Genomic DNA, 18341 nt, shown 5'->3' with positions numbered 1-18341 from the left:
GTATCAAGCTGTACGCCTTCAAAACAAACCGAAAATCCAAAAACTTTTCGGGAAGACTAACAGGCTGTGAAAGGCTGTAATGAGTAAATAGCTCAAAGGGTAGAAGGGGGGAACAAATGGCCAGAAGAATTTTAGCACAGCGCTGTGCTCAATGTGATTATCTCCTTTTTCCTTGCGGGTCGCAGCTTTAGGGGTCACCGCCGCCTTATATTCCCTGCCTCACACACACACAATCACACACACACACACAGGTTAGGCTTTGCCATTTCAATGACTCAATCGCATCTGGAGCTCTCCATCGATTGTGCTCAGTGACCCAGCAAAGGCCCATGTGGCGAGCGCCTGCCCCACCTCTCTAAATTAGACCACGTTCGAACGGGAGCCAGCATCGCGGTCGCCCGTGTCCATCAACCAGGAGGTGGTGCTACTGGGATGCAGAGCACTGCTTCATCTTTTTGCTTACACCACTGAAAAGCAGACGGGGATTTGTTTGGTGAGGGTTTTTCATAATAGCGGGGATTTGAAAGGCTTCTCTGACACCCAGAGTTGTAGACACTTCCTCAAAGACACAGACGCACTCTGTTTTACTGTCGGTGTCGGTTTAGCAGCGGAGAGCGCACGGAGGTTCACAGTCAGGTGACGCTTCCTGCTTGAATGCATAAGATTCTCAGACTTGTGAGCTCTTGTTCAGTTGGCTCACTGCGAGGAATGAATGGCTTGCTACATCCCTCCAACCTCGGCGCACGTACACCCACGCAATTAAATTTGATGCTTACTCATGCACATTCCTAATGTGCTGCTACACACATTCTGTACATTTCTACAACAGCTTTGGCGATTTGTACACATACGTGCAGGCATGAGCTCGGCGGCCAATGTGCTGCCGTAGACTGGCTGGCCTGCTTGCAGACCCTGCAGTTTGTTTAGCAACACTCCTTTTGACGACGCCCGAAGGGTGCAATTAAGCCCAATTAGAGCCTGTCAGTTTTATTAAGAGGCACAGACTGGCCAGGCTCGGGGGCAGTGAGGGGTAGAGGAGGGAGGAGGAAGAGGAGAGGGAGGAGGAGAGTCTGCAGCAACGAGCTACTGCTACTCTTGAGAAACTAGGCAAGCACCACTGAGAGGAAACTGGTGTAAATATACTGAATGCCAACTAAACAGATACTAAACAGAAATGACAGCTGTGACAGACGAGCCCACAGACTAGTATTGGACTCAGAGACAAAGATTTGCTAAGGGCCTGATCAAGTCTTCATAACCAGGTCAGGCTCTGCAGGTAACCCCCGGTGCTCTCAGTTCAAATACGTAGAGATTACCTTTATGATGCAACATAAAAGCTACTTAAAAGTACAGTTTTGTGATCAGAGAACCTGAAGGGATCAATGGATGACAAAACCAACTCGTCTATAAATACTCACTGGCTACAGTGAATGCAGACATGTGTGGATGCAGATGTCACAAAGCATTTTCGGAAGGGGGATAGGGGGTGGTGGCTGTGTAGTTATGTGCCCTGATATATTAGTGTGGCTGTGAATAGAGCAATACAGCTGGCTTGGAACAAAAACCGCAGCATCTCTTTCATCAGTAAATCAAAAAAAAAAAAAAAAAAAAAAAAAAGGAACGCAAATGAATGTATCATTCCCTCACAATTCCTTTTCCGTCGACCCCTCAACAGAGATGTTTACAGATAGCTATCATTCCCCCTCTTTTTCACATTTGCGCTTGGACATGTTTCAAAAGACCGGGCCTTTTCATCTCCCCTCTCGCTGTGAGGAAATTTGCTCCTTAATGGCTTTCAAAACAGGAAGCGCAGACAATAAAAAAAAGGAGAAGTGAGAAAAACGCTTTCGCTCCCCAGTCCCCCCTTCAGTCGACGCATCCTTTGCGGAGCTGGAGTGCTGCAGCACGCTGCCGCTGTGCCAAGGTGCCAACTGTGCCAGTCACACTGACCTCCATCTGCAGGCAACTTGATACCATCTCTCCAACCGCCGCGCACTCCCACTGAATGGGTTCGCTCAGTCACAGTGAAGTCTGAATGCCATTCAAGGCTCAGGCTCGGAATTGTGTTTCGAGTTTGTGTGCTATTGTATTCTTTGTTCACAGCTGCTGTGTAAAAAAATCCTTTATCACTAAACTGAATGCTAAAATGGTTGTATTGGAGGAATGCATGCAGGAATACATTAGTGCCAATGTGCAAATCATTCCACTATCAGGCAAATTAGAGCTGATTTTTCACTAGTCTTTATCAATGACCCTCAGTAGAGTAAGGTTGAACTGCTACGGACCGGCTCTAATTACTACTTAGGAGGCTCTCCTGCCAAGTACTAGGCTTACTATTTTAATAGTATATGTAGGTGTCTGTTTACTCATGTTGTATTCATAATTCCGCCTCCTGCAGGGCATCCGTGTCCACTGAGTGCCCTTGAACATGCCATGAGTAGTCTTTCTGCGCCTCAACTAAAAAGAGACCTGAAAGACAGCTACACACGCTTCCGCACAGTTGGATAAAACAAACCTTAACCACACAACTCAACCTCACCAAAGAACTTGCTTTTTTCAAAAGATGTTCAGAAGAGTGTTTTTTCTCTCTCTCTCTCTCTCTCTCTCTCTCTCCTCGTCTTTGCTTTTTCTCTCCCTGGGTAAAACAAATGCATCATTTTTCAGTTAAAAAAAAAAAAAAAAACATCTTTACTCCCTCCTCTCCCTCCCATTGTGCCATTTCCGTGTATGGAAGTGTTCCCTCCCATTGATTTTTCTCCCAGCCAGGGCCCTACCCAACACGAGCCGCTTCCTTGCCGGTGTCATCTCCTTGTGCCTTTCTCCTTTTAACTGTGTTTTACTCTTGTGGCATAATGTACAACTGCCAAACCAGCGTTGGGGGAGGGGAGAGCAGGGGGGTTGCGTTGGGAGGAAAAACTGATACATGCACTTAAAAGTTTCGGCTATTGATTTCTTTTTGATGCAGATGGGGAAAAAAGAGAACTGTTCAAAGCTGCGGAGAGCCTTTTTGATCACCACTACAGTCGAGCCAGTTGGTAATGTTGTCGGTAGTAAAGCACGAGGATTGTGCGTTTGTCTGTACGTTACATTGCTTTGTTATGCATTGTGTTATGGCTCAGCCTCTGATTCCGCAGCGGTCAGGAGGCTTATTAAATGTAATGACCGACATGCACTCCGGTCAAGGCTTCCCCGGTGTGCTTGCATCGTTATTGTGCGTGACCGCCTGGAGAAAGTGTCAATTCTGATGGAGATGGTGAGAGTGAGCAGATTAGGCCTACAGCTCCGTCTCAGAGAAGACACTGCAAGCTTGTGAGAAAACACAAAGACGGGCAGGACTTCTCAAGGAGCTGCCAGGTTTAGAAAGCAAAGGAAAACTGTGCAGCACAATAAACGAGGGAACAGGTGAGGAGAAGATACGTCGGGAATATCCCTCACATCCATATGCTAAAGACAGGACACTGAAATCAAAGGCACCAGAGAGCCATGTGCAGAAATCCAGAGATGGAGGGGAGAGCTAGCAGGAGTATTTTCCAGCCACTGCAGCTCCTCATCCACAGCTCCAGCTCCCTGCTCTGCCGGCCCTCTGTGATGTGTGCCTGTGTCCACTGGGGGCTACAATTAGCCCATCAAACTCATTCCAGCCGGGAATCCACACCGCCTCTCCAATCCCCTTTTCTGGCTCTGCGAAGCCTGGGCTCCTCCAAAGAGACAGGCAACTTGTAAGACTAGGGGAGGTAGCCTTTGATGTGCCAGGTTCTGCCGAGGCCTCCCTTTTTGCTCATATCAAGGCTGAGGAGATATAACAATTAAAATGGCGGGAGAGGCAGGCTGACACCGCAGTATTCGCTCGTGCAGCTCGTGTGTGCACCCTGGACCTGGCCCTCGCGGGCAGGGGGTGCACCTCGGTATCAGAGCGGATCCCCAGCGACTGGTGAAGCAATGAGGAGTCACATACCAGTTGAGAGATGTTCTTTATGCCAGCTATAAATCTGTCATGTGGCTTCTGCTGGCATCTGATTGGCTGGCTCTGTTTCCGTCTGTGTCTGTCAGTTAAGAGATTTCTACCCTGTGGCAGCAGAGCAGCATTTCACAACATACTCTGGCCTGTGGCCCTGTGCTGACTTCAGCTTAAAATAATTCCTCTATAAATCAATTAGTCAATGAAAAACTGATCAACAGTTTTAATTATTAACTGTTTTAGTCATTCATAAAGCAAATATGCATTTTTTCGGACACTTCCACTGTGAAAATTAGCTGCCTTTTTGTTTTATATCTTATATTGTATACATTTGGGGTTTTTGGACATGACAGACAATTTAAGAATGCCACCTTGAGATTTGGGAACTTGTAATACCATTTTGTGCACCACAGCCTAATAGCACCACAGCAAGGATTTTAATAAATTTAAGTGTTGTATATTTCTGTTTTCTCTTCTTCAAAAACATGACAGTGGCTCCAAATGTATTATATTAAACATCCTAAGTCCACACATGTCATATTAAATACAGTGTTCCCCACACATTAACTTTACATGGGCAGACCGCTCAGGTATATTAACAGCCACCAAAGTGGTGACCCAATTTAACCTTTTTTTGTGTTTATCTTTTTATCCGAAGGAGAGAACGATATCATCCACTATCGATGAACAAGTGGACAATCTTCCCTCACACTACGCCTCCTGTACTGGTATGTTTCAAGCCTGTGAGAAACACTGAAATGTGCTATGTAAGTAAACCTGACCTACATCGAAGTGAGGATTTCAGAGCTATTTTTTTTCCTAAATGATATATCCAAGAATATACATTTTGATTCGTTGGACTTCAGAAATCTCCCCTGACCTCGCCTGCTTCTCAAGAGATCCCATGTTGTGTCCAGACTCCAAGCTGAACAAACTCTGGGCCAGTGGTTCAGACGGGCTGCTGCGTTGCGTTGTGTAAGACACAGCTCCACTTCTGTCTCTGCTCCAGTGGGGCTCGGTGGCAGACAGCCAGGTAATTACACAGCACTGACTACCAGCCCGAAGAGAAAGGCCCACCACACCACACACACATATACACACACATACACACAGAACCACTTATTTGTATGTGAGTATACAGATCACACAACCCCACCTGCACACACACGATATCGTTCCCCAAGTCTCTCCCCTCCACGCACACACACAAACACACACTCCCAGCCAAACACAAGGACGACATTATGTCAAGGAGGATTACAATGACTCCAACCTGACCCGGCTCCGCAGCTGCTTCGCCTCTGGCGTGAGTGTGCCTGAATTTACTGTTTGAGGTAAAAGACTGTCCACAGTTTAAACAGGTGTGTACTTATGCAGATGCGCAGCTCGAGCATGTGGTTTGCATTAGTTGCTGCAGCGAAGCCAGAGTGAGCTTTCGCTGGAGCAGGAGTCAGGCACAACATGTCATTTGGGGTTGGTGATCTATTTACTTGCAATTCCCTGAGTACAGGAAGTGGGTTATTCCTGAAAATTCCAAAAAAGGTAGTTGAATAAGACCCACTGAATTATTGCTGATGATGTCCTCCACAGAAATAGTAGGTGCAGTCTTTTCATATATGATTTTATATTAAGGTATCGTATATCAACCACAGAAAAAGGAATAAAATGTACCATTTGCCCAGGTTTCTACCTCTGTCGCATCACATTCAAGCACGTTCTATCAGCTCGCTTTGATTCATTTAATTTAGTCCTCATGCTTGAACTTGAAGGTGCACAAAGTCCCTCGTTTGACATCACTATAGCTCCTTTCACACATGCGTTCCAAACCTGAAATTATCCCGACATTACCCAGAGGAGCTGTATTTGAGAACGCAAATGTCTGAATCAGTTGGATCGGATATTAAACAGACTTTACCCTGCCAGCTCTGTAGTACAAAAGTCCACAAAATGTCCAATTGAGCACATGTGTGAATGGAGTAGGTAATTATCCAGAGAATCCACAGCGAGTGTGGGGTGTTGATGATGCTTCTATTACGCAGACGAAAGCAAACACACGCAGGTAAATAAGACGGGTCATCTACACAAAGATGGCGACAAAACTGACTACCTGGAAAGACAAAAAGATTTGGAAACTTTTGTTTGTGACATCCAAAGCCGATATCATCAGACAGAATATCAGATCACTTGGTTATTTATGACCAAATTATGATTCAGCTACATGACCCTGGTGTATTCCATGTCCTGTCCTGCCTTCTGCACACTCTACCCAGGCACCACCCTCACCTGAAATAAACAGAGTATATCCAGTAGGTGGACAATGTCCAATCTAATCTAGGACAATCTCCTGTCGTGTGCTACGTGTGTGAAAGTGAAGCTCTTCCATCTCTGGACACTGTCTTGAATTCATATGAGAAGTCTGCTTGTGTCTTAAAGCCCCCGCAACAGCTTAAGACATCCAAACACAATGATGCAGAACGGAGTCATGAGTAACTCTGCCACATAGTCTGCAGACTGAATGTCACTTCAAAAAGCAGATATTTCAAATTATCTTCAGGGTTGATTCCATCAGTTTTTGTTATTCTCCACTAATCCCACCAGGCTTACCACTTGCTTTGAGTTAGTAGACTGTAAAATAAAAACATCAAGGGTGCAATGATAATTCATTATGGTAACGTGATTATTTCCATTATCATGAGCACATTAACATTTCAAAACCTTCATATGAAGCTGTGAAGTGAATGAAATCTGTGGCTGGAATACAGCAACAACACTGGTTGGCCATTTTATTCTGACATTACAAAAGCACCAGAAAGTGAGTTGGCATAAAGGCAAGTAAACTGCACCGACGAAACAAAAAGGAAGTCATGCTTCAAGGAAGCAGGAGGTATTCTCTCTCCGCTTGTTGGTTATTCCGCACTTTATCCAAAGAAAGAATCTTGTTTTAAAAAAAACTGCAATGGATTCCAGTGAATGCCAGTGAGAATCAAGCGAGCTATTCATGCTGCCAGTTGATTTAGGCACGCCTCGCTACACACCAATCAGCCCGGCCCCGGCCCTCGCCAGCCACTCACTTGTCTGCCATTCCAACACAAGATGGAGACAGTGCCAAAAGTTCCAATTAAAATATCCATTTGTGATGTCTGTGCAGAAAAAAAAGAACAAAAAAAAAAAAAAACCAAGTACCAGGCTTTTTCGATAGCGTAGGAGAAAATACAACAAAAGCTGCCAAAATTCTGTGGACAAGCCACATACTTAAGAGTTTTCTGTCTACACAAACTAAATAAGTATGAAGAGTGTGTATGTAGGCAGAATGTGTGTGTGCGCGCGCGCCAGAGAGGGAGAGAGACAGACAGAGCGTGTGTGTGCATGGGAGTGGGAGCGTCTTGTTATGGAGGAACAGAGCATGTTGCAGATAAGAGGGCGACGCTGTTCAAAGAAAAAGGCAGGCCGGTAAAGTGCGCGCCGATTCGACATCATCGCCTTGCTGTCCCTTAATGAGCCTGGAGAGGAAGTCTGGTGTCCATAGAATCCGCTCCTGTCTCACTCCAATCACGCTGCCGGGCTTTTTATTCAAATCTCACACACAACTGTCACACAGCCAGTCTGGCCGTGCTGTTTATCTTACTCCAGGAGGATGTTAACAAGACAAATGAATGAATAAATACACAAATAATGCGTTTAGGTAATGTTAATAATGTATGAAATGGAAGCTGCTTTTTGACAGTAGCGCTGCACTAAGGATTCTTCCCAACTTTGGTGACAGGCTTGTTTATTCTTTTCCCAGCATGCAATTCTCTGCATCTTTTCGCAGGCGACGTCTGGCCAATGCTATATCACATCTCGCTGATGAGAAAAAGTGGTCTGACACATTAGTTTAGACTTCTCTCCGGTGAAAAACACCCCGTATACCGTCAGGATTGAGCCATCTCTGCCTTCATCCAAAACGTCTAGTATGATGATCCTCCTTAATCTCATGGAATCCAGGTCTCCTTTTCACCCCATCACACTTCGCTCCTGCTATTACATGACTGATTTCGGTGACGTTTTAACAGCCCGTTCAATTAGAGTACATTTTTTGGAGAGGCTGGATAAATAAATGCGTGTGCACACCTGCACAGGTATGCGAGAGCAGTCAAATCGCAGCATCACCTGCCTCAAAGAAGTGTCCCAAACTTCCAGGACTATTAGAAAAAACAAAACAAAAACAAAAAAAGCAGGAACAGAGGAAGGGAGGGGGGGACGCTCAAAGAAACTGACTGGGTAGGAAAATAAGTCTCACATCAAATTCCTTCCCTGGGCCGAGACAAAAGCAGGGCCTGGCACTCAGGCACCGTCGACTACACACACTTGGAAGACGGAGAAGAAAAAAAATAACAACACGCACATCAAAACCGGAGCCAAACAAATCCAAGAAAAGTTCAGATAGGTCTTCAGTGGAACTGCCAAGAGGAACAAAATCAAATAAATTGGGGGGTTAGTCTCGTTCAGGCTGGCCCGACAAACCTGAAAACACTGTTTAGAATATATGAGGAAGGTGACAGAGGACGATGCTAAATGACTCAGAAAGCAGATACCCAGTGTTTACCCTTGCAAACTCCAAAGAAAAGCCCCTCTCCTGTTATAACGCGGGCGGGAACAGAAAACTGAATTCAAGGCAGCTTAAGTGCTCTCTGGAATCACTCAGCATTCCACTGTCTTCAACACACACGCGCACACACACATCCACGGAGTTAAAATTTGACTGTGACAGTGTATTCATCCATAACTGTAAATTGTTCTTTGGGGAATTTGGCGGGGCCTCATATTCTCCCCCCTCCGATCCTTCCGCACTCTAGTCCCCAGTCTTCTCTCCCTGCCCAAAAAGCTGTCTCCATCACTCTCAATCACAAGCTGCTTGTACATATGGAGACAACAGGCAGTCACCATAGCAATTGTGGGATCGCTCAACGCTAAGTCATTACAAAACCAGTGAGATTCATGCAGTCGCGCAGTGATCTGGAGCTTGTAATTAAAGACATAGCGGTAAGTTGTTTGGTGCATCCCTAAAAACATGTTTTGTAGTTTGATTATTGATTGCTTTTATGATTATTGATTGCTTTGAGGTAGAGTAGGATGGTATACACTGTACTTACTGCCTTACTTAATTCGGCCTTTGTATTCCCTGAGGAACACTGACCATTGACAAAAGCCCTCCATCCTCCAGTTGTTGCCATGACAGTCTGGGGATTGCTTTTCTAATATCGACTGCTTTGAGGTAGGGTTGGACGATATGACGACATATACCATGCTACAGTAGAAATGAGTCCACTGGTGAAGATTTTGCAATATCGTTTCTATGGTGGGAGCTATTTGGGGCAGACTATGCCGCAAATCAGGGCTGGAGTCTCGCATGATCTCATGAATCAATCTGCGTCGCAAGGTAACAGGATTTCGGCAAACATGGAGGAGGAGAGTGAAGTTAAAAACACAGAAACCTGTAACACTTGAAATTATTGTTCTCAGGAACCTTCCATTTCGAGAGAATTCGAGTTTTACGGTATTGAGTTTTTGTTTCAAACCAAGTGTCGTCTCATGTGAGGTAGGGTTGGGTACCGTTCACATTTGAACCAGTGCCGGTACCTGGAATTCGGTACCAGTACCCAACGATACCTTTTTTCAGTACTTCACTCTTTCGGTATGAACAAAGAACGTAATTTTTGAACAAGCAGATGAGATCTCAGGTACCAAAAACTGGCACTGATTGATTTAACGGGAATCGGTAGTACCCACGTACTACGGTAGTACCCTTAAAAGTACTGAGTTTGATACCCAACTCTAATGTGAGGTAGTAATTTTTTGTTTGAATGGAAGTTCCAAATGTGATGAAGCACTGCATTGTAATTTTAAACCATTACATATACAGTGATAGAAAGTTTGGGCCATATTGCCCACTCATACGTTGAGGTGCATGTGGCACCTAGGAATAGATGAATCCTTGAACACTATTGTCTTAATTTATCTTAGCACTGCCCTTGTCGCCCACGAGATCTGGGTGTCAGCACTGGTAAAGCCCAGTATAAATATCTAAGCTTTGAGTGTTAAAGCCCAAATATTTATTTAAAAGCATTCCCAGTGCTAATGAATTTAGTCTTGCTCAGTGATTATAGGAAAACAGAAAATGTTGGAAGCATTTACAAAGATTGAGGCAAGGTCACTGGTGAAAGCGTGGCTGCCATGAGCTTCACTTCTGTCCCTGATATTGAACAGTGACTCAAACAAGACATCCCCTGCACTGCCTACAGACTAAAAGATCAGACAAACAGCCACCCCCCCAACTTCTCCTCCTCTACCACAGTTTTAAGTCTGGTTGTTGTAGTAAACTGACAGCTTCCTACACATACAGAAAGCCTGACTTTTCTTTGTTGTGATTGGTCGACTCAAATATACACACACACACAAAAAAGCGCGCTCCTCTAAAAAAGTGAAACTTTTCTCAACTTCAAAAAAGCTGTCAGCTTGAACGAGGCACAATATTGCAAACACACCCTCAGTTGTTACATATTTCCAGCTCCCCCCTTCTTTTTTATTTTTCGACTAAACAAAGGGCGGTGATTTCACGGTGCTCATGTACCTACAGTACATGCATGCTACAATACGCGTGTACCAGTGTCACAACACTCAAGAGGCAAAAACTACTCTAAATTCTGCAGGCCACCCCTGGGATATTCACTAAATCGCTTCACCCCGTTCTCAAAAGTTCACTTCCAAACTTCCTGGAAAAAGGAGCAGACATTTCTGAGGAATAACAAAGAGGGTTAGTGAGAGTAATAACATTGTGTTTAATCCCACACAATTCTGCCTCGTACCGGAGTGAGAACAGCAAGCCAAGGGGGACTTGCAGCGAAAACAAACCCGGCGCTCCTGCAGACGGATGTGTGTTAGCAACGCATAACAACAGAATCAAGTGTCAGGAGTTTATCTATAATAAATTAGCTAAAATATGCTTCATTGAGAGAAGCAGGACGAAGAATTTCAGCTGCGATAAGGTGGATGTTGAGGGAAAAAAAGTTGTCATGTATTAACGGTGTTCCTCAGCTGCCCCCTTCTTCTTTCTTTCTATATAGTTCCCCTCCTCTTTGTGGCTCGACTCAAACCTCAGCCCCTTCCATACTGCTGCTGGGGAAAAAAAAACGAGGTCACGGATCGCCTTACTCCAGCCTGCCTCCGTATGGTCACAACCCCCCTCCCCTCCTCTCCCCTCCTCTCCACACCTTCCCCTACCAGCACCTCTCACTCAAAACCTCATTCCATCACTGTGGCCAAATCCGCCTCATCCATTCTCCCTCCTCCTCCTCCCCCAGCTTCATTTCTTCCCTCCCCTCTCCTCCACTCCCACCCTTCCTGTGCCCTCAGCCCAGTGCTAATTGGTAAATCTGTTGAACCATGCCAGCCCCAACAATGAGGCACCTGGAGTTCTGTCAAAACAAGTTTCCCTGTGAAACGGCCTCCAGTGTTAATACAGTAGCGTAGGGGAGCTGCTGAGTCTGTTGTCGCTCACCAGGCCGGCCGCAGAACGGAGCCGGGCGATCGCGCTATCCAGGGAGATTTGTCAAAGATGAGTGCACTCGCCTGTCGGCTCTGTTAGGAGTGGTTCATCATAAATTAGATTATTTATCAATATCACTTCTGAACCTTGATCCCAGTTCTTTGTGCGAATGAACTCTGGACCAAATCCCACTTACAACATCTCTCTAAAAAGTTTTTTGTTTTTTTTTAAATCCTCTTGCTCAGTATCCGGCCTGCGAGTCACATCTCTGGGTTAAACGAGTTCATGTTGTTGTTGTATGCAAACACATGAAAGTTATAACCTGACCTGACCCAGCTCCGACTAGCTGTCATCTAAAACTCAAGTCACACCTTAGACACGGCGATACTACACATACGCTAGTGTAGACAAAGGTGTGTTTGTAAGACACACACACAAGCAGAAAGACAGGCACACCCAACAGTGATCCTGCCAGACCTTGTCAAACAAGTTCTAGCAAAGACGCTTGTATAAGAGAGGGAGGGGAGGCAGGCAGCAAGTTGACACGGTGAGAGGAATGTTTTTTTAAAATCCTAGTAGACTATACCAACATATTTATAGCTATTTGCACAATAAACCTTCCTTTTTTTTTTTTTTTTTTTTGGACTCGTGTTATTTACTGGCAACAAAGGCCCTGTGGCGTGTGCGAAATCAAAAAGCAATTGATTAGTCAAACAATTCAAGAAGGCAATCCACAGAGCCACGGTCGCCTCAGAGGAGATTAATAAGTCGTCCTCTGGGCTTCGTAATGCCAGCGTCTATCCAACTTCACACAGCCTGACTGAAGCAAACCAAAACAAGACTTACTGATGTCCTCAGCGTGTCAGCTCCACCATCACATCAAGACTAAGTTTACATTATGGATCCAACTTTCTTTAAAATCACAGGCTCGTATTGAAGGGGTTTTGTGTGATGAAAGTTGCAGGACAACGACACAGGAGTCTCTACTAATGCCACGGTCAGGTTAGGCCATCTAACAACAGTGTGTGCTATTGCTCTGTGTGTATCTCTGTCTTGCATTGGGACCCAGATGCTGTTAATAAAGACAGCAAAACAGCTTCTCGAAGCAATACAAACAAAACAGAAAGACTCCCTTCTCCTGCCGGCGGACTGTGGCCTAATTCAAACCAAATGCATCCACAGTGAAGCTAAAAAGGATGTTGTCATTACACCAGAACAATCCAGAAACTGAGGCCGGTTAGTCATAAGACAAATAAAGAAGGCAAACAGAATCCTTACAACACAGAAAAGAGTTAAAAGCCAAACAGAAGATAAAGTAAACACCTCTACTACCCTGTGAAGATGGACAGCCTCTGTTTGGTGTTTAAAATTTTAAGTAAGCACTTTTAAAACACCCAAAATATCCCATCCCATCACCTGGATTGACATTTGAGACAATCAGAAGCACACCAGCAACAAAGCAGCAGCACTGAATTACAGCACAAAGCACAACACAGCATGATTATCATCATCATCATCATCATCATCATCATCATCACCAGAATTTAGGTTATTCATTCATTATTTTTGTTTTTAAATCATCAGTGGTTAATTTGCGTGTGGAATCAGCCAAAAAAATCCAACAAGATATTTTTGGAATTCAAAGGTCTCTCACCAAATGAAATTGGTGAAGGCTCAGATCTGACTGTCCGGGGAATTCCCAGCAGAAGGGCCCCTGAAAGGCAAAGATGGACGTTCCCAAGTCACACAATTATATCAGCTCTCCATCTCTCCTCCGTGCTCTCTCTCTCTCTCTCTCTCTCACACACACACACACACACACACACATACATCTGTACACAATCCCAGCCGGCCAGGTTTTATGCAAAAGAAACGTGTTCTCCCTGGAAATAATGCATCCCCTGGCTTTTGAGTTATTTAAACTACTAGCTCGTCTCTGCTGGCTCAGCTTTCTCCTGGGTGCATGTTCGGCCCCGTTATTACTAATCTTACACAGATTGAACGGGAGAACACTGGCTCTGCTCTGGTTACACGGCTGTTGGTACTGGCTGGCTGGTTGTTAAAACAATATTTCGCTTTGGTAGAACATCCTCGGCACGCACACCTTCACACGGTCAGGAGGAGTCAGCTGGTCTGGGGATCCACTGTCAACACAAAGTTCTACATATTATGAGAGTGCCGAGGTCATGTTTTTCTCGATGTTAGAGCGGTATAAAGCAGGTGAATTACAAGTGTCATCACGATATGATATCGATTCTTTGGACAACAATTCGATATTCACTGATATCACAAAGCATTCCACAATTTGATTTAGATTCGATGATATAAGTCAATAAATATCCTAATTGTCTTTTTCTTGACAGATTATCCACTTGGCGTTAGGTCGCTAGCACTGTCTGGATGTTGAACATGCCATGGGAATTTCAAAATAAAGGTATATCTTAACCTTTTGAACTGTGCAATAGCAATGCCGCCAGTGCCTACATTGATATTTTTGCTTACTTTGATGTTTTACTCTTGGAGCATCTTCAAATGCTGCATATTCCTTTTAATTAATAATATTATTTAATTTTTTTTTTAAAACTGCCTTATTTTTCACAAACTTTTACAAAATAAACTCACAAAACATATTTATCCAAAAGATTTCTTACAGTATAAACATGAGCAGAGTACATCTTAACACTCCGTAAATTATTTGAACTATGTGCAGTGTTTAGTTTTTGAGATCTGCCCCATTTTATGAGCAGTATGCAAAGGCATTTTAATAGTTTTATCATTCATTCCACTCGCGCCAACATGTGTTTTTCATCGTGTTTTTTGCACTGCACATAACGTAACGTAATGACGTCATCACATGTGTATAACATGATGACACAGAGGACAGAAGCCTTGGCTTTCTGACGCAAAAATAATGAATGTTCTAGCTGTTATTGCTTTTACTTTAGATTGATATCGGATTATGGGAAGTACCGGCGCCATTGCACAGTCACTACGTTTGCACTCAGAGTTGGAAATCCACACCATCCACCAGACGAATGCCGGTGAAATATGCAAGTGGCTGCTACATTTGCTTCACTAACGAGCCAATAAAAAACTGTAATCCATAGAGTGGCTGGTAGATTTTGGAATCCATCAGCCACAGTGTTTGCACCTAACGTATGGTAACGTAACGTAACGTAACGATATGATGACGATGGACTTCTAATTTTAAAGGGTTATAGATGAAATTTGCATTAATAATAACGGAATATTGATCTCTGATTCAACATATCGATCCACATCGATGTATCGATAGTTAAAAGTACAATTATAAAGTAAATAAAAGTAAAGTATGCTGACTACGGGTCCCCAGAGCAGCCATGTCTGCTATTTTTATCCCTTCACTGTGTGCACTAAAATTGGAGTGGTGAACTGCCTAGTCTTACTAGCTGTTCAAACACAAGTTTCTTTCGAGGGGGAGGATGGATTCAGAGGTTAACCTGGCAGATTTGTACCTACTGCTCCTAGGAGCAAAAATTCAGATCTCGCATCTCTTTGAGAGATGTCAGGGGATGACAGAGGACAGGTAGAGGAAGAAAGAAGAAGAAAATAGGGAAAGGGAGTTATTGATTTCCTAAGGAAGAAAGGACATGCTAGTGGAAGCCTCAGAACATGCAGAGAAAAGCAACAGGGCCTTTAGTTTACTGAAGGGCTCCAGCACCTAAAAGCTACTGTGCAGGTCGCTTTCACTGCAGCAAGATCACTGGGTTCTATTTGTACTTGTGCTTGACCCTGGGGCCAGCTAGATAACTTTTCATAACAGCTAGACAGTGAGCACTGTGGTTACTGGTGAAACACACTCACTCACACACACACTTAGAGAAACAAATATGTATTTTTCTTTTAAATGTGCATGTCCAACATAGAGTCACACGTTCCCTGTGGTAGCTTACGTTCACAGGGGTTATTTATCGGTCAAATACCACAACGAGGAAAAGAGACGGCAACGGCCCTAGAGCTATTCACACACACAGAGAAACACACAGAGACAATACAAGAAGCTGCTGTTCACATTTCCTACAATAAAATGGTGCAAAGAAGAGGATCCTCGACGATATCCTTCGCACAGTCAACATACACAAATTCTGGTCAGTCAGTTAACATCATTATTTAACCTAACGGACCCTCTTAGCAATTTAATTAAGGGACCTTTAATTTAAAAGGTGTTCTGTTGAGTCCATAAAGTAGCGACGAGACTCTTCTGTCATTGTTGTGGTTTTGTTGCTGACTAAGCCAACACTGAGTGGATTGTCTGTGGAACAAGCCGCCGTCCAGACTGCCGGACAGATACAATGACTGAGGTGCTCTCATTTTCTTTGTCACTGTTCCCGGGGCCTGACGCAACGTCTCAGATTTTGGCCCGAGCCGATGATGTAAGCGTGACCATTCGAACAAACGTCTTGTCTGGAGAGACGGCGAGAGACAGCTGACAGACACAAAGGCCTGTATCTGAGGTCGGGATGGCGGGCCAAAAAGAACTGGGCGATACGGATAAAAGCTTCAATCACGGACGGTATATGTAAATCAAAATATCTATCGCAATGATATATCTTTTTTATCGTCACTGAGATGTCAACTTGCATGATAAACACATCACGAAGAACTGTGACATTGCACTCAGGGATTTTTTGAGTCAGCTGAAAGAGTGCAAGCGGAAAAATGCAATTTAAAATGTTACTATCACTTTTTTTATTGTTGCATTTTGTTTTTAGTTCAATGTTCAAAATAATTTCCTTTCTTTTTTTATTTCAACAAGCAATTTGTGGTATTTCAGCAGTATACTGAAAGCACAGAAAGGCAGTACTGAGTACACTTTAATATCTGTTTGTCATAAGTAATATTATAAACGTGATATTCAGGACTTTTGGACATCAGTTCATGATTCTGTCCAGAGAATTATTGGTCAGACAGTCCCCTTTTGCAACCATCTATTGGGGGACCCATCAGTCTTAAAAGATACAATTCCCTCTAGCTATATTGACCAGGTACGGACCACTATTATGCTGGGTAGGAGAATAAAAATACACTTGATATTCAACAACTTTATGGCATATATTCCTCATATTTTGCAGCTTTAAGATATATATATATATATATATATATAATACGTATATAATATAAATTAGGAGTGCCACCATCAAATCTCAAAGATCGAGGCAGATCAAGGCCTTTAACTTACCGGAATTGGCTATATTGAGCCATATGGAGGCCTAATTTATGTGCACTTGTTAAATTCCAGCTCTGTGTGAGTGTCTCTTGTGTTTTGCTGTCATCTATGGCGCACGGTGTTTCACCGCTGATGCAGAACACTGGAGAGCCAATGACAACACCATTCAGCACGGCATTGCAAGTGCAACAAAAGCCCCATGAGCAAACAGCCAAGAAGAGTCATTCATTAATGTAATCAGCACAGGAAACGTACAGACGACACTGAAATACAGGTTGTTCATTTAACTCAGGTGCGACTGAGCTGAAGCAACAAACACTGCAGGATGTTCTCTTAAAGGGAGAGAGCTAAATTTACTCAAGAGCGCCAGACTAGAGGCCAAAAAGACTAAAGAGAAGGTTGTTATTTTCTACTGTATTTCGGGAAAAAACCTTAAAGAACAGCTTGGATGCAAGCATTTCTTTTCTTAATGTATTGCAGAGCTATTCAATTGTCAAGCACATACATTGGATTGATTTTAATTACTTGGAAGCACTTTTAGTGTGCACCGAGTAGCTGTATCATCTAGAAAATTGGAAGCTTCAGATCCGTACTCGGTATCGGCAGATGCTCAGTATTGTGGCCTGGATCAGGGGTAGAAAACGTTGATGAGGATATCCTTAATATATTTAATGATACCGTAAACTTCCTGTTATTCAACTGAGAACTTATTTATAGACAGAGATTCCACGTGTCAGTTCTGTCAATCCTACATGCCAACAGTGACCACAACAATAAATAAATATGTGAGCTTTCTCTTGCAGCAAAGGTTAAGGGTGGACGGAGGAATTCGTGCACAGAAAGAAGACAAAAGCAGGGTAGAGGTTATTTGGAAAAAGGCTTGAAATGCAGAGGGAAAGAGCAGTTTAAGGTCGGCATAAGTCAGGATAGAGAAAGCCTTCTAGGTAAAGCCTGAGGACAGTGTGTGGGTGGCGCCTGCTGACCATGGGGTTGCTCATTAACAGCTGAGGAGGCCAGGCATCCCAGAGTCCTGGGCAATTGTTTGCCTTAGCCCAGGTGCACGGCCCATTCAGACCACAGGAAGCCCCCTTTATCCCCATTCCTCTAAAACGGACAGAGACGCGGTCAAGGAAGGTGAATGTGATCCCGGCTCTGTCTTTTTCTAACACCAACCTAGAGTAGCAGTCGCATGCCCGTCCAGTGCTTTGGCCCATTGTTGGGATCCACAGAGTCATTGTGGCGTGTCTTTTCTGAATGCCCGGCTAAGACGAGGTTCTGTTAAGTTTTTTTTTTCTCTCTTATAATATCAAAAACACGTCAGCTCTTTTCACACTGCCTCTTTCCAGTACACATTCTTCAGAGAAACAAGACTGAATGGGAATAAAATAAGCATGTTCAGTAGTTGTAAAGGCTGAGGTGGGAGGTCTTGCAGGCCATAAAAATGGCCAGATTCCATCACTTCCTCCACACTAATTACCATACACTTGGAGCAAGTGCCCTCCCTCTCTTCATCCCTGAGCCCATGCTTCACTACCTCTGACACACACACACTCGCACACAATAACACACAGCGAGGCGCAGTTGGGAAATGGTTAACACTCCAGCCGTCCCCTGCTGCCAGTGAAAGCCCACAAAACAATGGAGACATTGTT

General features: G+C 44.0%; 1 protein-coding gene across 22 annotated transcripts in view; it reads right to left on the bottom strand.

Annotated features, from left to right (window-relative positions):
- tcf7l2 (transcription factor 7 like 2) overlaps positions 1-18341 on the bottom strand; it is a 103766-nt gene that overhangs the window by 44462 nt on the left and 40963 nt on the right. For 14 of the 22 annotated variants that reach the window (XM_050060518.1, XM_050060534.1, XM_050060535.1 and 11 more), the window contains exon 5: positions 13138-13197. The exons of the other annotated variants lie outside the window; for them this stretch is intronic. In XM_050060518.1, coding sequence (XP_049916475.1) covers positions 13138-13197 — 60 coding nt within the window. The remainder of the gene's footprint in view (positions 1-13137; positions 13198-18341) is intronic. 22 annotated transcript variants of the gene reach the window in all.

This window comes from Epinephelus moara, chromosome 13, assembly GCF_006386435.1.
Source record: "Epinephelus moara isolate mb chromosome 13, YSFRI_EMoa_1.0, whole genome shotgun sequence".
Lineage (NCBI taxonomy): Eukaryota > Metazoa > Chordata > Actinopteri > Perciformes > Serranidae > Epinephelus > Epinephelus moara.
Note: the sequence above shows the minus strand (reverse complement) of the source record. Positions and strands in the feature narration are given on the sequence as shown.